The sequence below is a fragment of the Takifugu rubripes genome, chromosome 21 (genome assembly GCF_901000725.2).
Source record: "Takifugu rubripes chromosome 21, fTakRub1.2, whole genome shotgun sequence".
In the NCBI taxonomy this organism is placed as follows: domain Eukaryota; kingdom Metazoa; phylum Chordata; class Actinopteri; order Tetraodontiformes; family Tetraodontidae; genus Takifugu; species Takifugu rubripes.
In genome coordinates this window covers 13,464,457-13,486,294 of record NC_042305.1, presented here as the reverse complement: position 1 = coordinate 13,486,294, position 21,838 = coordinate 13,464,457, and the positions used below count along the sequence as shown (strand labels likewise).

At 41.2% G+C, this 21,838-nt stretch overlaps 1 protein-coding gene across 1 annotated transcript in view; it reads left to right on the top strand.

Annotated features, from left to right (window-relative positions):
• Window positions 1-627: 627 nt before the first annotated feature.
• LOC101073032 (dynein heavy chain 10, axonemal-like) overlaps window positions 628-21,838 on the top strand; it is a 23,622-nt gene continuing 2,411 nt past the window's right edge. The window contains 70 exon segments of the mRNA XM_029829840.1: window positions 628-1,204; window positions 1,753-1,829; window positions 1,939-2,041; window positions 2,146-2,261; window positions 2,354-2,570; window positions 2,755-2,912; window positions 3,093-3,323; window positions 3,437-3,627; window positions 3,725-3,920; window positions 4,003-4,197; window positions 4,282-4,452; window positions 4,570-4,746; window positions 4,858-5,016; window positions 5,103-5,281; window positions 5,369-5,520; window positions 5,630-5,797; window positions 5,900-6,107; window positions 6,209-6,365; window positions 6,439-6,918; window positions 7,005-7,163; window positions 7,247-7,363; window positions 7,444-7,546; window positions 7,657-7,835; window positions 7,929-8,140; window positions 8,326-8,482; window positions 8,570-8,803; window positions 8,883-9,005; window positions 9,098-9,331; window positions 9,419-9,642; window positions 10,091-10,360; window positions 10,437-10,620; window positions 10,729-10,863; window positions 10,986-11,062; window positions 11,064-11,133; window positions 11,288-11,476; window positions 11,595-11,741; window positions 12,002-12,193; window positions 12,298-12,416; window positions 12,487-12,645; window positions 12,735-12,870; window positions 12,945-13,067; window positions 13,149-13,280; window positions 13,382-13,598; window positions 13,790-13,909; window positions 13,998-14,143; window positions 14,723-14,875; window positions 14,954-15,214; window positions 15,300-15,472; window positions 15,548-15,641; window positions 15,786-15,953; window positions 16,077-16,265; window positions 16,397-16,568; window positions 16,638-16,841; window positions 16,919-16,999; window positions 17,099-17,296; window positions 17,415-17,576; window positions 17,680-17,854; window positions 17,996-18,177; window positions 18,510-18,646; window positions 18,728-18,945; window positions 19,040-19,261; window positions 19,339-19,483; window positions 19,615-19,894; window positions 19,989-20,218; window positions 20,305-20,578; window positions 20,671-20,775; window positions 20,857-21,011; window positions 21,106-21,260; window positions 21,365-21,545; window positions 21,654-21,838. The exon segment at window positions 21,654-21,838 is cut by the window's right edge and continues 16 nt beyond it. Of these exon segments, the coding sequence (XP_029685700.1) occupies window positions 979-1,204; window positions 1,753-1,829; window positions 1,939-2,041; window positions 2,146-2,261; window positions 2,354-2,570; window positions 2,755-2,912; window positions 3,093-3,323; window positions 3,437-3,627; window positions 3,725-3,920; window positions 4,003-4,197; window positions 4,282-4,452; window positions 4,570-4,746; window positions 4,858-5,016; window positions 5,103-5,281; window positions 5,369-5,520; window positions 5,630-5,797; window positions 5,900-6,107; window positions 6,209-6,365; window positions 6,439-6,918; window positions 7,005-7,163; window positions 7,247-7,363; window positions 7,444-7,546; window positions 7,657-7,835; window positions 7,929-8,140; window positions 8,326-8,482; window positions 8,570-8,803; window positions 8,883-9,005; window positions 9,098-9,331; window positions 9,419-9,642; window positions 10,091-10,360; window positions 10,437-10,620; window positions 10,729-10,863; window positions 10,986-11,062; window positions 11,064-11,133; window positions 11,288-11,476; window positions 11,595-11,741; window positions 12,002-12,193; window positions 12,298-12,416; window positions 12,487-12,645; window positions 12,735-12,870; window positions 12,945-13,067; window positions 13,149-13,280; window positions 13,382-13,598; window positions 13,790-13,909; window positions 13,998-14,143; window positions 14,723-14,875; window positions 14,954-15,214; window positions 15,300-15,472; window positions 15,548-15,641; window positions 15,786-15,953; window positions 16,077-16,265; window positions 16,397-16,568; window positions 16,638-16,841; window positions 16,919-16,999; window positions 17,099-17,296; window positions 17,415-17,576; window positions 17,680-17,854; window positions 17,996-18,177; window positions 18,510-18,646; window positions 18,728-18,945; window positions 19,040-19,261; window positions 19,339-19,483; window positions 19,615-19,894; window positions 19,989-20,218; window positions 20,305-20,578; window positions 20,671-20,775; window positions 20,857-21,011; window positions 21,106-21,260; window positions 21,365-21,545; window positions 21,654-21,838 (12,218 nt within the window). The 5' untranslated portion in view covers window positions 628-978.

Here is a 21,838-nt window from a genome sequence, read left to right as displayed (position 1 = left end):
TATTTCATTGTAAAGAGGGATTACTTTGTTTTGCACGGGCCAATATTTGAATTTTCATGTCAAATTATGATTTCATTTCCTGGTTTTTGTTTCTTAAAAATATTAAACCCATCATTTAGATTTTTATTTTTAAGAACAAACAAACAAGGGCAGATTACTATCTTATGTCCTCATGGAAAATTGGGACTTGACTCGCATTTCCAGTATAAGAAAACAAACCAAAAAACAAACATGCAAAATATCTGGCCAATACCTTCATCTGTAAAGAATCAAAATACAAATATCCTACAGTGAGTTGGGATTTAACTGACTGCCTGGTACAATAGGGACTTTCAAGTGCTTGTTTTCTTAAGCAAGTCTAACGTGTTTTACCTGTGTGTGGAATATTCTAGCTGTTTGATAATTCTGGTCAATTGAACCAATACAGTAACTTTGGCTATTCTTGAGATTTCTTCAACGTTTTCCCCAGGATCTTATTTCTATTTGGATTTCAGTGTTTAATTTTATTGTTGCTGCTTGCCGAGAGGGTTTTGGTATCTTGGACTGTATAAACTGTAAAGACCGCTGAGACAAATTGTGATTGCGGGATTTCCAAATAAAATTGACTTGGCTTCAAAATGGATAATAAAAAAAGTAATTGTTTCGTTTACATGTTCACCATCGCAATAACAAAACTGTGCTGCCGACGTCCACAACAAACGTCCCCCTTTTTAAAGACGCTCCGAACGGAAACGCCACTGTGTCTGACCGGAACTCGCGCGCCCTCTCCTGACAGGTGCGTTGCAATAACCCGGTACCAAGAAACGAGGTTTCGAAGCCAGGTTCCGTATTTAGTGTTGTCATGGCAACAGTAACTCAGGACATACTCAGGACCTACAACACCGTTCTTGACCTTTTTCTCTAACTTCGATGCAATTTACATCATGACAGCGGCACCTGTTTCTTAATTGTCAGTATAAAATGTGACTTTTTTTCGCCATGGCCCACGACGACTTACGAGTGGAGTGGCTCAAACGGTGCGTTTCTGCAGGCTTCAATTTAACGGACTGCAATTGTTTCGACGAGCTTCTAAGTCGAAACGATGGGGAAGCAGAAGATAAAATTATCCGTTTTTTAAATGTCCTCACGGATGAAGACTCGTCAATCTGTCTCATGTTTTTCCTGACAATCACAGAGGAAGAAACAGAAATGGACATTTTTGCCGGTAAGTTTAGGGGAATAAAAGTGACTTAAGATTTGGTTCAAGAGTAGTTCATGATAGTTTGCAGTTGGCCCCAAAAAACACATTAAAATGATGTCTTGGTATTCTTAAAGGGAGCATCCAGGTCCTTGTGACCTGCAAATGGTCAAACTGGTAATGCTGAATAATATTACAAGACACTGTTGTGTTATTTTGCAATCAGTTTACACTCGACACCCTTGGAAACTGCTGTCATCTAAAAGAGATTAATGGATTTTTTTTTTCTTTAGCCAATTCTGGTCAACAGTTTTGGCTCTGAACATCGTATCCACCCAGATGGATGTTATTTACAGTTTAGCCAGAAATAATAATGATAGTGATGTGATAATTATGATAATAATGAAGTGTTGTGATTATTAAGCTATAAGAATTTTCTGATTTTTTAAAATTAATGCCAGAGGCCCCAAATGACTAATGAGAACTTTAGTGGTAGGATGTTTGAATCAAACTTTCTGTCTTATGGCCATTGCAATGAATGCTTTCATAAACAGTAGAAAATGGAATCTTTGCAGATCCTGATAGAGAGTCCTTGACAGTAAAGGATGGAGGGCTCTCCTCCGATGTGCCAAAGGAGCCCCGTCTTTGCCACGTGAGATCAGATCTTAATTCTAGATTTAATACCCCATTTGCTTTCTAATTATGACCATATTTCACATCATGAATTACAGGGTGAGCATTTTTTTCTTTGTGATTTTCAGAGGATTGAGATGGCCTATCTTGCTGAGCTGCGTTCAGCCGTGGACAAAAATCTGGAAAGATTTTTAAAATCTTGCATCTTCTACTTTTTAAGAAACACAAAGGGTGAGATGACGGGACTGTACAGTGAAAACAGGGTAAAGTGTGTTTGATAATTAAAGAAACTAACCAAGAAAATGTAATTAGCGTCACAATTTGTATTTGAATAGAGACCATTGTTGATCCAGTGGATATGAATGAGGCCAATGTCCTAATGCCAAGACTATTTGACCTTGGAATGCACTATGGACACCCCCTTTGTGTACTGCAGGACAAACTCAAATATGTAAGTAAAATGTAGTGAAATTCATGAACAAGGACATCAGACGCAGTAAATCATTATTAACAATGGCATATTTCTACTGTTTATCTTATCAGTTGGAAGTACCGTTGCTCAGTGCCCGCCAAGCAAAGATTAATGGTTCTGCTTACCAAACCGGGCCAGATTCGACAACAACAGAGGAGAGCAGAGTGTTCATGAAGGAGAATGATGCGAAGTCAGGTCAAGAGTTCACATATCGCGATGAGTTGCTCAACAGGATCTACAAATTTACGGGTGTGGTTGAAACTACCCTTCAAGATCTCCAGATACAAGGTGTGATGATTATAAAAACCTTCTGAAGATGTTATTATATGTTTATTGAGACAGTCAGGCATTGTGGAAGGAAGGTTGTTATCAAGCGTTGTCAGTACAAATATTGTTGAGCTGCTGTCATTGTGGAACATATTTTGATTGTGAAATTGCAACTTACCAATCATGAATAATATCTGCGTTGTAGACAAAGTTACGTTGAACATCCCTGAAGTAGATCTACAGCCGGACGTAAATGAACTTTGTTCTAGTCCAGAGACGGTGGAGAAGCTGGAGCAGTGTGTGATGAGCTGGCAGACCAACATTACTGTTGTTCTCGAGGAGCAGCAACACAAAAAGCCTCAGGTTGGTGGTTCTGCCATGTTAAGAGGTTCTGAGAGGATGTGTTGGCCAAGCTTTACTGGAAGGTGGAATCCACACAGTTACTGCTGGTAGTCGCATGAATCATTCACTGGTGTACACTGTCTCTGCTTGAACGAACAAATGAATCAACATTAACGTCAGCAGCTTTCTCTCTTGCTCCAGACGCCCGGACCTTTGGCTGAGATCATCTTTTGGCAGGAGCGTAGTTCCACCCTGAGGACACTAAGTGAACAACTTAAACAGCCTCTGGTTACAAAGGTCATAGAGGTCATGACCAAAACAGATTCAGGCATTATTCAGATTCTGGAAGGAACAGTTGCTGAACTGAACAAATACCGCCTAGAGTCAGACGATAATTTACGCTTCCTCAACACTCTGGAGAGGCACTTTATGGTATCGCTTTTATTTAGTTCATTGACATGAATTTGCTTTTAAATTGGCAATATATGCCCAGAGGTATACAGTTGTAAAAGCATTTATTTAATTTTTTTTTTTTTTTTTTTCAGAATTTGGCAACTGGGGCAAATTTAGGTGTGATTTTGGAAACTATCCCTCCCCTAATGGACAGCCTGCAGATCGTATGGATGCTGTCTTGCCACTACAACACCAACGAGCGCATGGTTCCTCTAATGGAGCGAATCGCCTGGCAACTTTGTGAACGCGTGGCTCAAGCAATTGATGTCCCTAAAATATTTAAGTATGTTAGGACCAGAAGGATAAGAATGAGATTCCTGTCGTGAAAACAGTTGTTTTGAGGTTCAGGCTGAATTTACAATGTGCTGTTCCTCTGGCAGAGGTAAAGAAGTGGCCATAGCTGTGCTGCGTGATGCCAAGCAGATTCTGGATCAGTGGAAAATATCATACTTTGAAATGCGTGCTGAAATAGAGGAGTCTGGGAGTTACTCACGCTGGGAATTTGATCGTAGAAGACTATTTGAGAGGACAGATTATATGGCTTCTATCTGTCAGGACCTGTGCAATGTTTTACTGGTTTGTGTTGATAACATTGATTAATGTTACATGAAATATCCTAACAGCTTAAAATGAAGTAATCGAGGTCCATCTTGTGCAGACTTTGGAGGAGTTTGATAAAACCTTTGGTCCAGATCTAAAGTCTGTGACCAGTGACCATGAACAAGTTGATGGAATTCTCTGCAGAGTGGCTGAGCTGTCTCTGCCTATCGAGGAGGTCGATTTTAATCCTTTCAACATCTGTAACTTGAGCAGCTGGAAGATGATCATGCACGACTTCAACGCAGCAGTTAAGGTGGGTTTACAACCTCTACGTAGGCAAAACTGTGACTTCTATCTTAAAATCGGTGCATCTACTGTCCATCATGTGTCGGCTCAGGTTATCGAGGAAGAGGCCATCTCCATTATTGATCAGTCCTTTAAGACGCTGCGCTCTTCAGCTGCTGCTTTCAAAATGCTCCTGAAGTTTAAACACGTCCATGCTAGGCAAGCCATCAACAGACATTTGATGAGGAAGTTTAATGATGTCCTGATTCAGTATTGCAAAGAGGTACTTCATGTACATCTGTTCCATATGACTTGCTAAAGAAATGTCCACTCTCTTGAACCGGATAAAAACTTGTTCTGTATTCACAGTTAAAAGAGTGGTTGTACTGTTTTCCTGCAGGTGGAACACACAAAGGAAATCTTTGAGACAATGAAGGACAAACCTCCGCGAAATAAGCACGAACCTCCGGTAGCAGGAGCCATAACATGGTCACAGTTTCTTTTCCGGCGCCTCAAAAAATCCATCACCTCCTTCCTAAAGGTTCCAGAGATGAGAGAGTCTGAACACATCAGAACAGTGAGTCATGTTTTTATTGCTAAGTTTATACTGTATAAGAAGGACTGAAGGATTGTCATACATTTCCAAAATTTGACAAACTGTAACTTGATTTCGGTGCACTTTGCTCAGGCCATGGACGAGTATGAGGGAATGGCGCTGACGTTGAGAGACTATGAGATGAAGAAGTATGACCAGTGGAAAGCTGAGACCGAACGCAGTTTACCACTGCTGATGAAAAGACCCTTGTTGGCTATGATCAAAAGTGAAAGCCATGCCCAGCTAGATTTGGTTTGTATCACACACCATTTAAATGCTTGCTGGTGTTAAGTCATACAGTATAGACGGCAGCTCTCCATACTCTTCTAAAACCACAGCCTCTTAAAGATGTCCCAAAAACTCCAAACTACTCCAAGAAGAACAACATGTGGTTCATTGTCAACTTTGCTCCAGAAATCAAGGAAATCATCTCTGAAGCCAGATACCTTGGTTTACTGGGATACTCTGTGCCTCCCGTGGCTCTAAATGTTGCCTTACAGGAATACAAATTGATTAGGTATTAAAAATTAATGAAAAGGGTTTGGAAGAATCTGCAAAAAACTGATCGTTGCAGCTTTTGACATATTTTGAATTTAATATTTAGGCACTCTGATGACCTGCATAAGCTTGTGAACCGTTACCATGCTGCACTCAACAGCCTGGATGAGATGAAAACCTTTATGCTAGCTGAACAAATCAGCGCTGTCCAAAAGGAAATTTATATTGGATGTAAGAGTCTCAACTGGAATTCTTTGGGTATGTTGCTGACAGAATCCAAAATGTTCTTGTAATCTAATTATGCACTCTTGTGCTCTGTTAATGTTCCTGCACAAATTCAAATATGTCAATATGTGTCTGGTTTTAGGTATCAGTGACTTCATTGGCCAAAGCCTTCAGACTGTCTCCAAGTTTGAGTCGGTGGTAAAACATATTCAAAAATATGAACGAGACATTGAGTCCATATTGCAGTCTATTGCCACAGCTAAATTGCTAAAATTGCCTCAACAACCTGATAGAGCAGATGACTTACCAGGTAAATTGATGTGATAGAATTGTCTGATATTGTAAAGTTATTATTCTACTATCCATCATTTCTATTTACTTTTCATTTACTTGACTTTGTGACTTTTTTAAGTGATCAAAAAGTTCTTTGAGTACATTGAAAAGGAACGAACCAAGACTGTGACTTCTCTGATTAAAAAGTATGCTGGAATTGGCCCTCTAATTATAATGATTGAGCGTTTGATCAAGGGAACCAACAGTGGAAGAGCCAAATGTATGGCAGATTATTACCACCACTGGGAGCACAAGGTGCTTGACTCCCTCATAAAGATGCTGCTGAGGTAAAAATTGAATTTTTAAATTCAGCTACTTAAGGAGTAGTCACACTCTTTGATATGCCACTAATTTATTCACTCTTGCCATTGTTCAATCTCCCATTTAGGAATTTTCAGGCTTTTAACATGGCCCTGAGAGGACGTACACCTCTTTTCCAAATTGATGTCATCCTGTCTGCTCCTAAAATTGTGTTACAGCCTTTTAAGAATGACATCTACCGGCTGATCATGCAGTGTGTCAGAGAATGTGTGGAGTGCACCAAGGTGGGATAGTCATTAAAAGAGTTGGAGCCTAAGTGTGGATGTGGATTAACTTTGTCCATTATTTTCGTTTTAGCACATTGTGCGCTGGATGCACGGCACCTGCATTGAATGCCCGCCACAACAAGTAGATGGTGAAGAGGAGTTGATTAACTTTAGCTTCTGTTCTGACCTGTGGCAGCACCCTGAGATAAATGAGGGCGCCCACACTGTATCCCAGACAGTCCACCAGCTGCTCTACTCTGTTGATCAATACCTTCATTACTGGAAATACTACCAGCCTCTTTGGGAGAGGAACAAGGCCATTATCACTGAAAAGTTTGCTGCAAAAAAACCATCCTGGGTGATGTATGACAATAAGCTACAGTTCTTTTATAATATATACCAGGAGGCAGTACGTGAACCTCTGTGTAAACATATGGAAGTCATGCACCTGAATCTAGAGCCACTGGTGCAAACGGTGCAGGAGATTGCTCTTTCCTGGATCAGTTCTTTAGGTAGCCTGCTCAACATTCCCTCAAAAGAAGATCTCTTCAGCTTCAGAGATAACTTTATGGTATTAAGCCACCGCAGCGTGTGTCATATTTTACTCTTGAGCGTTCTTCAATTCAGTTGTGCTTTACACTTTGCTTTATACTACAGCAACTTTCAACAACTCTAAAACTGAACCCTACCACGTTCGAAGAGCTGAAGACTGTCCTCACCGCTATTTCAGACATCAGGAACATGGCAGTAGATGTAGAGATGAAGCTTTATGATATCCAGGAAAGATATAGGACACTAGCCATGTACAAGTTTGAGGTACTAGGTGTTCAATTACATGTTCTCGACATCACGCATTTATTTAACTTTTTTTAAATTCGTGTGTACTATTTCTATTCAAGGTTGGTCAGGATGAACTGGAACTGAAGGCTAAAATTGGACAAATATGGGAAAATCTATTTCAAGAAGCCAGACAAGTGGATCTAAGCCTGGCAGATGTCAAGAAGTCATTTAGTGTGGTAAGATATCACACCACTGACAGATAATGACCCATAATCACTTACAGTTCTCTTTTAAAGTTCTTACATTACACTGAAAGGTTACTCAGCAGAAGCTTGAAGAGTTTGAGGAGGAACTGACTTTCTTCACTGAAAGCTTCAACATGCATGGTCCTGGAACTGTGGGAGATGATTTGGAGAAAGGTACTTGTACAATTGCCCCTAAATCATTCGTGGCTGGATCTAGAGGGATATTATGTGGTATTAACTACAAAAATTACTAGTCACCATAGTTTTGTCATTCTTTTGTGCAGGACTGAATATTTTGGGAACATACGAGATGGATCTTGCAAAGGTAGTTGCAGCCCAACAGGAGCTAGCAAAAGCTCAGAAGCTGTTAGATCTGCCCATCAGTGTGCACGTTGATTTAATCAATGTTCAAAAGGACATAAAGGGTTTGAAACAGATATACGATGTCTATGAAGCTCAGAAGGTTGGTGATGTCAATGTGAAATTAAAATGGCCTCCTGAGATATGATTATTATTGGGGGGGTTTTCATATTGCTTTCGTTGTTGCATCTTTCAGAAGGCAAAGTCCAAATGGTCTCAGACCTTGTGGGCGGATTTAAACATTCATCAACTACAGGAGGGTGTTGATAGTTTTATTAAAACCTTAAAGCAGCTGCCTAAACATGTGCGGGCATTACCCGTGGCCTTCTTTGTTGATGGCCGCATGAAGGAATTCAAAGAATCTCTGCCTCTTCTACTTGACTTGAAGAACGATGCTCTGAGAGACAGGTCAGATTGTCTTATAACTCAACTTAGTAGCTAGTCGAAGTCAACTCAATATGCTACAATAACAGTAAAATGCTTTTAAATCATTTACTGTTTATGCTGACTAAGATATGACATTGTCACCACAATAATTTGGACTTAAATTATTGACACACTGTAAATGAAATGCATCTGTGTCTGGACACCAGACACTGGAAAGACCTGATGAAAAGGACAGGTGCTACCTTTGAGATCAACGCTGAGAGCTTCACTCTGGAGAACATGTTTGCCATGGAGTTGCACAAACATACAGATGTCATAGAGGAGATAGTCACCTGTGCTGTAAAAGAGCTTGGAATTGAAAAGGTTAGTCGTTTAATTTTCCTTTTTGAGTTATTCCAAGCAGAGTGGTATATTTCTCTAATCTGAAATTATTGTTGTGTGGCCTTCCAGGGAGTGAAGGAGGTCGTGACCACATGGGAAAACATGAAGTTTAGTGTCATGCCATATGTTAAAGGCACCCAGGAACGTGGTTTGATTCTGGGAGCAGTGGATGAAATCCTGTTGACGGTGGACAACGATGCCATGAATTTACAGAGCATGGCAGGCAGCCGTTTCGTTGGCCCATTTCTTAGCACCATACAACAATGGGAAAAAGACCTCTCCCTTATCAATGAGACCATAGAGGTCTGTAAGACTTTTGCAACCCTTAATGTTTAAACTGATCCAAATAAAAATAACTTATCTGTGAAATGTTTCCACACAGGTGTGGATGATGGTGCAGCGGAAATGGATGTACCTTGAAAGTATTTTCATCGGTGGTGACATTCGTGCTCAGTTACCCACAGAAGCAAAGAAATTTGATAGACTTGATCAACAATTTAAAGAAGTGAATACACCTCGCAGTGATAGATGATGAAAATAAAGTTATCTACTACTGGAGCTTTTAATCTAACTTGTATCTGCTTCATTTTTGTGCAGATAATGAAAGAAATGGCAAAGCAACCCAATATTAAGGGCGGCTGCCTGAGACCCAATCGTTTAGCCGACCTGCAGGCCCTGAGTGAGGGTCTGGAGAGTTGCCAGAAGAGCCTCAATGACTACCTGGACTGCAAACGCAACGCGTTCCCTCGCTTCTTCTTTATTTCTGATGAGGAACTGCTTAGAATTCTTGGGAGTGGTGACCCTGCCTGTGTCCAGGAGCACATGATCAAGGTACTGTGTGGGGTACAAGCAGTGTTACTACTTTTTCTATAGCTAAATTTTTCTTTTAAAAAAAAATTGCTTTCTTTGGTTTACAAGATGTACGACAATATAGCATCTCTGAGGTTTGACATAGAAAACAGTGGAGACACAGTAGCTGCGGCCATGGTGTCTGCTGAAGGTGAGGTGATGGAGCTGAAGAAACCTGTCCCAGTGGAAGGCAGGGTGGAGGACTGGATGACCGGCGTCCTTTTGGAGATGAGGAGGACTAATAGACTCATCACCAAGGATGCAGTTTTCCACTACTGTGAGAATAAAAGCAGGTGTGTGTTTGGTGTGTACGTGCGTGTTAGTGATGTGCGGTGAGGTTTAGATAGCGGGCGAGACTCTAACTCCTTCACAGTCAGATTTGCAAATGCATCCAACAGAGGAGCTCACCGTGCAATCACAGCATGAACGTTGTTATTTATTACTTCCTGTTTTCATTGAAAATCCAATTTTGAGAAACATTTCAGTTTAGATAAAATCACTTCCAATCTGTACTGCCCTTGATGGTCAGCGTGTAGCTGGTCTTTGAGCCATAACCAAACACCAGCAAGACTGTGTGGGTTTTATCAGCAAGACTGAACATGTTATACACGTACATTTAATTTATTAGCCATACTATAGACATTTAGGGAGTGTATTAAAAGTGACTTCAGACATTATGACATCCCAGGGTGTGGTATGTGTGTATCCATGGTGTAAGTATCACATTATTTCGTCTGTCAGGGTGGATTGGATGTTTCTGTACCAGGGCATGGTGGTGCTCGCTGTAAATCAGGTGTGGTGGACATGGGAGGTAGAGAACGTCTTTAAAAGATTAAAGGATGGAGAGAAGCACGCTCTCAGAGATTATGCTACCAAGATGCATGACCAGATCGATGAACTGGTAACACGAATCACGCAACCAATGAAGAAAAATGACAGACGAAAGTTAAACACCGCCCTCATCATTGATGTACACGCAAGAGACATCGTGGACAAGTTGGTGCTGAACAGGTAACGTTAAGAAGGACTTCAGTGTTTGCCATATGTGTAAATGTTGACTCCAATTAAGGCTCAATTTCCTTTCCAGCATAATGGATGCACAGGAGTTTGAATGGGAAAGCCAACTGAAGTTCTACTGGGAGCAGGATAGGGATGACTTATTTGTGCACCAATGCAGTGCTTCATTCTCTTACGGCTATGAATACATGGGGCTGAATGGTCGGCTCGTTATTACTCCACTGACAGATCGGATCTACCTCACAATTACACAGGTCTGAGCAAATTTATTGGTTAAAAAAAATGTAGTTAATAACAAATAAGGCACATTGCATGCAAAATCTGAAGTCTTTTTCATGCATCTGTCTGTGTATGTGCTGCAGGCCCTCTCTATGTACTTGGGTGGAGCTCCTGCTGGACCTGCTGGAACAGGAAAGACCGAATCAACCAAGGATCTGGCCAAGGCTTTAGGTCTTCTCTGCATGGTGACAAATTGTGGTGAAGGAATGGATTATCTGGTAAACCTATGTTTAAAAACTATCCATTGTTGAAGAAGACCATTGCCAATTCTTTACACAGCACGTAGACTTTTCCCTCTAACAAAGATACCATTACCTTTTTTATTTCCTTTCATGTGTAGGCTATGGGTAAGATCTTTTCTGGTTTGGCCCAGTGTGGAGCTTGGGGTTGCTTTGACGAGTTCAATCGAATTGATGCTTTTGTCAGTGATCTCATCCCAAATCCAAACTATCCGCCATGCTCTCATTCTCAACCTCAAAAGGTTTAATGTAAGTAAATCCTAAAAACAGAAAATCCCACTTTTGTAATATTTTATTTTCTTTAAGATTAATGTTTTTTGCATTTGCATTGAGTAAAAATAAAGGGTTTACGAATGAGCTCACGTGCTCTTAAATAATTGTTTTTCTTTTCAACCCACATCAGTTTGAAGGTAAAGAGATCAGCTTGGATGGCCGTATGGGCATTTTTATCACCATGAACCCAGGTTACGCTGGGCGCACAGAGCTACCAGAGTCAGTCAAAGCCCTTTTCAGGCCAGTGGTCGTCATTGTGCCTGACCTGCAGCAGATTTGTGAAATAATGCTCTTTTGCGAGGGCTTTCTAATGGCCAAAGTAAGACTACTGAACAAACAAAGAATCACAAATTGCTATCCTCTCGCCAACAATAGCCATCTGTTCCTAAAGACAAAACACTTCTTAAATGTGGGACAAATTCTCATTCTCCATTCAGGTGCTGGCAAAGAAGATGACAGTTTTGTATAAGCTGGCTCGTGAGCAATTGTCCAAGCAGTCTCATTATGACTTTGGTCTGCGAGCTCTGAAGTCTGTCCTCGTGATGGCAGGCGAGTTAAAGAGAGGCTCACCGGACCTCAATGAGGTAGAGACCACGAGACCTCTCTTGTGTTCCATTTCTCTGAACGTCTCTATGTTTAAAAGATATTTATTTGGTGCCTTCCAATGCAGTGATTGTTTTAAAATAAAAAAATAAAAAAATTCCCCCAAAAAGGAAATGTTTAAAAACATTAAAACAGGAGAAAGAGCATACGAAATGACGATTATGATTCTTTTGTCGTGTACAATCATTAAAATTTTCAGCAGAATTCTTTATTCTTAAATTGGGTCTTTCTTCATTGACAGGATGTGGTGCTAATGCGAGCCCTCAGGGACATGAACCTGCCAAAGTTTGTGTTTGAGGACGTGCCGTTGTTCCTTGGGCTGATCTCAGACTTGTTTCCCGGGCTGGACTGTCCTCGTGTTCGATATCCCAACTTCAATGATGCCGTGGAACAAATCCTGCAAGAAAATAACTACGTCATTCTGCCTAACCAGGTGTATTTCCTGTATCTTACCTCTTCTCTGAAATGCAAATCATCAGTAGATTCATGGATGTGGACCTTGAATTGTTGATACAGTCCAGTCTTTCATGGCTCCAGGTGGACAAAGTGGTGCAGATGTATGAAACAATGATGACCAGACACACTACTATGGTTGTAGGCCCAACGGGTGGAGGGAAATCAGTTGTGATCAGCACATTGTGTCAAGCTCAGACCAAGTCAGTGTCATGTTACTGCACCTTTATCATTTTTCTGATCCTGTGAGGACAGTAGTTTTCTTTTTTCCAGACTGGGATTGCAGACCAAGATGTTCCCACTTAACCCTAAAGCCATGAGTGTTATTGAACTATACGGTGTTTTGGACCCTGATACTCGAGACTGGACCGACGGGATCTTATCCAACATCTTTCGAGACATCAACAAGCCTACTGACAAACAGGAGAGGAGGTAAATAAATGCATTACTACAAACATACCACGGGTAACAAAACTACATGGTGGGCGACAGCAATACATGAACTTCGTACCCTCTCACAGGTACATCCTGTTCGATGGGGACGTAGATGCTCTCTGGGTGGAGAATATGAACTCAGTAATGGATGACAACAAGCTCCTCACTCTTGCAAACGGAGAACGGATCCGTTTACAGAGTCACTGTGCCCTGCTCTTTGAGGTTTGCCTGAAGCTCGCAGTCAGCAGGTCATCTTTTCAAAGCCATCCACAATAAATCAAATATCACCATCACAGGTAGGAGATCTGCTACATGCTTCCCCTGCTACAGTTTCCCGATGCGGGATGGTATTTGTTGACCCCAAGAATCTAAGGTACACACCGTATTGGCAGAGATGGGTGACCACCAGGCATAGCAAGGTAATCATTATAAAAAGATTATAGCTATATAGCGATGACTACAGTTTGTTATAACATCTCCACGTGTTCTTTCTTTTTTAGAAGCAAAAAACTCTCAACAAATTGTTTGAAAAATATGTGCACAGTTCGATTGACATGATTTTAGATGGAATCACTGATGGAAAACAGGGCAAAAAGTTGAAAACCATCATTCCTCAGACAGATCTGAACATGGTAGGCTAAACTCAGAAGTGTTAAATTAATTGACGTTTAATAAGTCTTACAATAATTCCATATGTAGATTGTTTACATGGCTAGCGTTGACTTGTGCACAGGTGACCCAGCTCTGCTTGATACTGGATGCACAGCTAGAGAATGAAAACAGCAGTGCGGAAGCCCTGGAGTGTTATTTTCTGGAAGCTCTGTACTCTTCACTGGGCGCCACATTACTGGAGAGTGACAGGGCCAAGTTTGATGAGTTCATTAAAAGACTCTCGGGTTTAACCACAGTCCTCGATGAGAAAGAGCTGGCCAGGCCTGGTGAGATCCCAGGTAAAATAACTTCAGCAAACAACAATGGTGTCATTCATAAGTCTCTTTTTTGTTTTGTCTATCACTCTAATTTTGTTTTTGAGTGATTCTGGAAAGCTTTTCCTATCACTTGAGCATTGTACTTTGTAGATACATAAATCAGTATTGTTATGTCATTTTATAATAATAATATAATGTCTTTATGCATTTAGGTTACCTTCCCACTCTGTATGATTTCCATTTTGATGGTAAAGGGGAGAAGTGGATTCCATGGAGTTCTCTGGTCCCTAAATACAACCATCTTCCTGAGATAAAGTTCTCTGATATTCTAGGTAATGATTGTACAGACACACACGCTTGAATTTGTTATTGTTTTTCACAATTTTTTAATTGAAACACCTTTTGTATGTTCATCTTTAGTACCAACCACTGACACCACAAGAACCAGTTGGCTCGTGGAGCAGATGGTGAAGATAAAGAGGCCTGTACTGCTGGTTGGAGACTCTGGCACTTCTAAGACTGCCACTATTCACAGTTTTTTGAAAAAACTTGATGCTGCTACACTGGTGAGACCGCACAACAATTTCAGAAATACTGTCTGTGTACATGATAAGCCTTGATGAACCCTTTACTTCCTAAATATCTGGAGGATTTTTTCCGATTTCTTTTTTACTGTGCAAAAATGTTTACAGATTTAAGTGGGAACAGTTTTTAATTTGGAGGTTAAATTAGTCCTTTATAAGGTTATATTGTCTACAGAAAGTAAACATAGTTTTCACAGTTTTATTTTAACCATCACTAGTTTTTATATTTAATCTCAAACTTTATTTTTTAACAAATTTTAAAAAGAAAAGGTTCATGTGAGGTCATACAGGCCAGTCTTACTAATATGTAGAAAGAAGGCTTTTAAAGTGATTCAAGCTGGAAAGATTCAGCATTGAATTTGTAAGACCGTCACCATCCTGATGCCCTGAGAGTTTACTAGATCAAGCCTGTAGTTAACTAGTTTAGCCATCTTGTACAAAATTCCATCCCACCTTTAGAAAAATGCAATTTCTGCCAGTCACACTTCACACTACAAGTGACCTCTATCTGACCTTCTCTGCCCCTCACTGAGACATACCGTGATGAATCTTGTTTTTTAGAATACCTTGATGATTAACTTCTCTTCCCGAACAACTTCAATGGATGTGCAGAGGAACTTTGAGGCCAATGTAGAAAAAAGAACCAAGACAACGTATGGGCCCCCAATGGGGAAGAGACTACTGGTCTTTATTGATGACATGAATATGCCAAAGGTACCATTCTTCTGATTCGAGCTCAGACCTATGTGTGTCATTCATTATGTTGTTGTAACTGACTATATGCTTATCCAGGTGGACAGTTATGGCACACAACAACCCATTGCCCTTCTGAAGCTGTTATTGGACAGAGGAGGCATGTATGACAGAGGGAAGGACCTCAACTACAAAATCCTTAAGGACCTTGGCTTTATTGCTGCCATGGGAAAGGCGGGAGGAGGAAGAAATGAAGTGGACCCACGTTTTGTCTCACTTTTCAGTGTCTTTGGCATTCCATTCCCCTCTGCGGATTCACTCAATCTCATCTATTCTTCCATTATCAAAGGGCATACAAAGGTGAAGCTCACTTCCCCTCAAAATAAATATCACCACCCAATCATTCCTTTTTATCTCAGTCTAATCAATGTCCCAAAAATTTTAGCCATTTACAGAAAGCATCCAGAACATTTGTGACAAAGTCACCTTCTGCACGCTGGAATTGTATAAGAGCATCATTGCAGACCTGCGACCCACTCCCTCCAAGTTTCACTACATCTTCAACCTAAGGGATCTGTCAAGAGTCTACAATGGCCTGACCCTGACCGGCCCTGACAGGTTTTATCCCACATTCCACTTTGAGGGTCTTCTGAATGTTTCTATGTGCATTAATTTCTGGGTTTTTCCCACCAGATTTTCAACTGTGTCCCAGTTTGTGCGTGTCTGGAGGAACGAGTGCCTGCGAATCTTCCATGACAGACTTATCGATGAAACTGACAAAAATTTGGTAATCATTTTCTACGGTATACTTGTTGGTGTTCATATTTGAGACATTTACACTATGACCACTGCTACGACTTGTCTCACACAGATTTTCAGTGTTGAAGGGTTATTTTCAAGTCTTTGAACTTTGCTTCTTTATATAATTCAGGTCCAAGGACTCATAAAGAAGCTGGTAGATGAGCATTTTAATTCTGACATGGAGGCTGTCATGACAGATCCAATTCTGTTTGGAGACTACAGTAATGCTCTTTCTGAGACTGAACCGAGGGTTTATGAAGACGTCCTAGACTACGAAGCTTCAAAAATCCTGTTTCAGGTACTGTAGTTTATTGACTGATGCAGTAACTTATTCTCTTTTACAAACACACAGACAGAAACAAAACCAAACCAAATCACACCCCCTCACCACAACAAGGAAAAATATCAATTTTTTGCACAGGAAATTTTGGAGGAATATAATGAGAACAAGCCAAGAATGAATCTTGTGTTATTCGATGACGCCCTGGAACATCTGACCAGAGTGCACCGACTCCTCCGCATTGATGGCGCCCACGCTCTGCTCGTTGGTGTGGAGGGTTCTGGCAAACAGTCTCTCACCAAGCTAGCTGCCTTCACTGCAGGCTGTGAGGTTGTTAATTTTATTATTGTCATTGTTACTATTGTCATTTAGTATAAATAGACATTGGTCAGTGGTTCAAACTCTGTAATTTAAATTCAGAGCATTTTTATTTTTTGTGAGTGCTGTGATTATTTTTATAGGTATTTGAGATAACACTCAGCAGAGGCTACAATGAGTCCAACTTCCGTGATGACTTGAAAGCACTGTACTTGAAACTTGGCATTGAAAATAAGAAGACAGTGTTTCTCTTCACTGATGCGCATGTGGCAGAGGAAGGATTCTTAGAACTCATTAACAACATGCTCACCTCAGGTTTGTTTTCACCAAAACCCATACTGTCCCACGCTACATTATAGTTTTCTAATCTTGTTCCTTTTGTAGGCATGGTTCCTGCACTGTTCCCAGATGACGAAAAAGAATCAGTTCTCAACCAAGTCCGCGATGAAGCCCTCCAGAAGGGAGCAGGTCCCTCCAAAGAAAGTTTGTGGCAGTACTTTGTCAACAAGAGTGCCAAAAATCTGCACATTGTTTTAGGCATGTCTCCTGTTGGAGACACCTTGAGGATACGCTGCAAGAACTTCCCAGGTGTCATCTGTAAATGATCTTTTTCTTTATAGCTGCCCAGATTTTCATTTTCTAATTGACTCAACTTTGTTTCTCAGGACTGATGAACAACACTGTAATAGACTGGTTCCTACCATGGCCTCAGCAAGCTTTACTTGCAGTAGCCCAGTCTTTCCTTGGTTTGTAGTTGGACAGCCATTTTTGGTCTTCCTTTTTCATTTGGATGTGGAATTAATGGGGTTTTTTAAAAATTCATCTGTATATTTTTCTGTTTTAAGGTGAAAGTCCAATGATTCCTGAAGTGCACGCAGAAGCAGTCATTTCCCACGTATGCATGGTCCATAGCACTGTGGGTAACTATAGCAAACAATTCCTTCAGAAACTCAGAAGGTACAACTATGTTACTCCCAAAAACTACCTGGACTTCATCAACACGTATTCTAACCTGTTGGAGGAAAAGGAAAAGTACATTCTGGGTAAGAAAGGAAACACCACCTTCTTTGTCTGTGTTTTTAAAAAAAATATATGGTTTGATGTGATTTGAATTGAAAGGTCTGAAAGGATTATTTTTGTTGGCATTCTTTTCCATTCTAGGCCAGTGCAAACATCTAGAGGGAGGTCTGGATAAGATCAAAGAGGCTAGTGAACAACTGGAGGTACTTAATGTCAAGCTAGCAGAGCAGAAAGTTGTACTTGCTGAAAAGTCAACAGCTTGTGAGGCCTTACTGGAGGAAATTGCCACAAACACAACTGTGGGTGAGTGAATCCCTGTTTTCCAAATTTAGGAAGTTACATATAACGTTACAATCTATAGGCTGCTGAAGCTAAGCACAAACCTTAAACACTCCTTTCCCTATAGCGGAAGACAAAAAGGTTTTGGCAGAAGATAAAGCTAAAGAGATTGAGGAGCAAAACCAAGTTATTTCAGTTGAGAAGAAAGAAGCTGAAAGTTCCTTGGCTGAAGCTCTACCGGCCTTGGAAGCTGCCCACCGTGCCCTGCAAGACCTGGAAAAATCTGACGTGACAGAGATCCGGTAAAAATAAAAATCTTTATCGTTCACTCAGGATGAATAAGTTCATAACAATAAAATAATACACCAACTACGATTACTGTAATGCAGATATGTTAATCTAAAAATTAAAGGTATTTCTGTTTTTTCTGAACTGTGTTGCAGATCTTTTGCCAAGCCACCCAAACAGGTGCAGGTGGTTTGTGAGAGTATTCTGGTGTTGCGCGGCTACAAAGACATTAGTTGGCTGTCAGCTAAGGGGATGATGTCAGAGGCTAATTTCCTGCGCTCACTGATGGAGATGGACTGTGATTCCATAACCAACAGTCAGGTTGCAACAGTAAAAGGTAGGTGGTGATGTCATGACATTCATGTGTTGTTGTTTACAGAGTTAAGTGAGAGGTGTAAAAGAAAACCCTCTTTAATTTAAGAGTCCATCACTCTGAAAAAGAATTCCCTAATTATGTGTGTCAATACATCTTATTTAATTAGGAAAAAAACATACATTTCCCTGAGGACGAACGTATGGAATTTATGCTGCTTAGTAGCTGTAGATTACCAAATTCTTTTATTTTCCTTGGATTTGAACTGTTGAGACTTCAGTTATTTGGGGTCAGTTGTAATTAGGTAATATGCTGTTTATAATGTCAGTTGAATTTTCATATTGTCCTTTGGCAAGGCTTCCTAAGGAACTTACAGACTAGCTTTGCTGAGATGCAAGGCATCAGTAGGGCCGGGGCTGGAATGTTCAAGTTTGTTGAGGCTATCATAGGTTACTGTGATGTTGCCAGGGAGATAAAGCCCAAAAGAGATAAGGTAATTTAACCTTTTTTTGCACTTTGGCACGATATTCTACAAGACTTAACAAAATAAACTGCTTTGATATCATTATTTAAGGTGGCGCGCCTGGAGAAGAACTTCTTTCAAAGTAAGCAAGAGTTGGAGCGCATTCAGAGTGAGCTTAGCAGCATCCAGGCGGAGTTGAAAGCTCTTGGAGACAGGTACCAAACTGCCATCACAGAGAAACAGCAATTACAAGAGGAGGCTGAGCTGATGGAGAGGCGGTTGATAGCTGCTGACAAACTCATCTCTGGCCTGAGCTCTGAAAATGAACGGTGGGATTTGCCAGATGGTTTTCCTTTTGATTGCCACTTTGTGTCTTTGCCTGGTTAGCATCAATTCTCTACCTGCTCGTCAATCTCACCTCAGGTGGACGCAAGATTTGGAGCAGTTGAAGCAGCGGCGCGTGCATCTCCTGGGTGACTGTCTCATCTCTGCGGCTTTTTTGAGCTACGCAGGGGCCTTCAGCTCAGACTTTAGAAAAGAAATGATATATGAACTATGGGTAAATGATGTGCTGAGCAGGGCCATTCCTATGAGCCAGCCATTCAAACTGGAATATCTGCTGACCGATGAAGTAGAAATTTGCAGGTGAGGTGGAATTAGTGGGGTTGATGTCAGGACTTGTTAAAGGCTGCATCATCTACTGTATTTGTGCTCTGTAATAGATGGGGTTCAGAAGGCTTGCCTCCAGATGAGCTGTCGGTGCAGAACGGTATCCTCACAACCAGAGGGAGCCGATTTCCCCTCTGTATCGACCCGCAACAGCAAGCGTTAAACTGGATTAAGAAAAAGGAAGAAAAAAACCTTAAGGTAAAGTCATTCACACACTTATGCGATACATATGTTATAACTAATCATAAATGCCAGCTCCTTAGTGACAGACAGCAGTTTAGAAGGTGGAACAGCATGTGGCACTGATGGGTGCATGCTTTCTTTTTCAGATCTCATCATTTAATGATCCTGATTTCCTGAAGCAGCTTGAGATGGCCATCAAATTTGGCGTTCCATTCCTCTTCCAAGATGTGGATGAGTACATTGACCCCGTGATTGACAGTGTCCTGGAAAAGAACGTCAAAGGAGCAGAGGGCAGACAGGTCATCGTGCTGGGTGATAAGGAAGTAGAATACGATCCCAACTTTAAACTCTACCTCAACACCAAACTGGCAAATCCCAAATACAGCCCATCCGTTTTTGGAAAATCCATGGTCATTAATTATACTGGTAATATCTTTTTACATGTCAATGTCCATTGTTCACTATACCCAAACAAGCACATTTTCAGTGTTCTGCATGTCTGTATGTGGGGTTTATTTAGTGACTCTAAATGGTCTGGAGGACCAACTGCTGAGCGTCATCATGGGCTTTGAGAAAAAAGAGCTCGAGGAGCAGCGGGAACGTCTCATCCAAGAAACAAGTAACAACAAAAAGCTCCTGAAAAGCCTTGCGGACTCCCTGCTCAGAGAGCTGGCCACATCTACAGGCAACATGTTAGATAACACAGAGCTGGTTGACACATTGGAGGAAACAAAGTCCAAAGCCACCGAGGTAAGTTTGGCTGCCGTTAAAAATAATAGCAGCAGGGCTTTAATTGGAGTCCCCCTATTTTTGTCCCTGCTAATTGTGAACATCAGGTGTTTGAGAAGCTGAAGTTGGCTCAGAAGACGGCTGTGGACATCGATCAGCTCAGAGATGGATACCGACCAGCAGCTAAACGCGGCGCCATCCTCTTCTTTGTCCTGACAGAGATGGCTCTGGTAAACAGCATGTATCAGTTTTCTCTCGCTTCCTACCTGGAAGTGTTTGATTTTTCACTGCGGAAATCTCTGCCGGATCCTGTCCTGAGCCAAAGACTGAGCAACATCATGAGCACGCTGACGTACAGCGTTTACAATTATGGCTGCACAGGTAACACAGTAAGAGTCGGATGGATCATTAAGATGAACCTCAGTATCTAGGATGACTGTACATGTTCCAACTTTCCTCCTGATGCATTTTAGGTCTGTTTGAAAGACACAAATTGCTCTTTTCCTTCAACATGACTATCAAGATAGAGCAGGCGCTAGAAAGAGTACCTCAGGAGGAGCTAGAGTTTTTCATTAAGGGTAAAATATTCATTACAGTAAAACCCTGATAAATATGCAAATTTTATGTTGATTATTTCTCTTTGCACCTTTACGGTACAGGTAATCTGTCCCTGGAGAAGAGCAAGCATAAAAAGCCCTTAGACTGGCTTCCAGATCAGGGATGGGAGGACTTGGTTAAACTTGCAGAGCTTTTTCCAGAGTGGTTCAGCTCCCTGCCAGATGACGTAGAGAGAAATCCCTCTGAATGGAAATCAGTAAGTCACAACAGTGAAAAGAGTCTAATAAGAATAAGAATATAAATTCGGATGCATCAGTTAAGAGGTTAACCCTCGTTCTTTGTCTCATCAGTGGTACGACCTAGATGGACCAGAACAAGTTCCGTTCCCCATGAAGTACACAGAGACCCTGTCACCTTTTCAGACGCTATTGCTGCTGCGCTGCTTCCGTGTTGATCGGGTCTACAGAGCCGTGACTGACTACATAAGCGTTGCTATGGATGAGAAGTGAGACTTTTTATTGAAACTGTGAAGACTATAGAGCATCCAGAAGACGTTTACAGCAGGAATATTCCAGAAAATTAAGATCATTTTTTGTTCTATCTGCTCAGGTATGTGCAGCCACCCGTTATCAACTTTGATGCTATTTATGAGCAGAGCACACCTTTCTCCCCCATCATATTTATCCTGAGCCCCGGTTCTGACCCAACCAATGACCTTCTGAAATTAGCAGAGAGGTCTGGTTTTGGAGAGAAGTTCCAGTTCCTTGCTATGGGCCAAGGCCAAGAGAAGGTAATCCGTGGCACAGCTATGCACGTTCAGTTGTGGTCAGGTGAGCCGAGTGCAGGAACCCTTAACTAGGGATTCATTAAGAATGGAAACATCTTCTTCTGTGATTAGGTGGCTCTACGCTTGTTGGAGAAGGCAGCCTCCCATGGTCACTGGTTAATGCTGCAGAACTGTCATCTGTTAGTGAAGTGGCTCGTGGAGCTGGAAAAGTCCTTAGAGAGGATCACTAAACCCAACCCCACTTTCCGTTTGTGGATCACTACCAATCCCATTGAGAATTTCCCTATTGGAATACT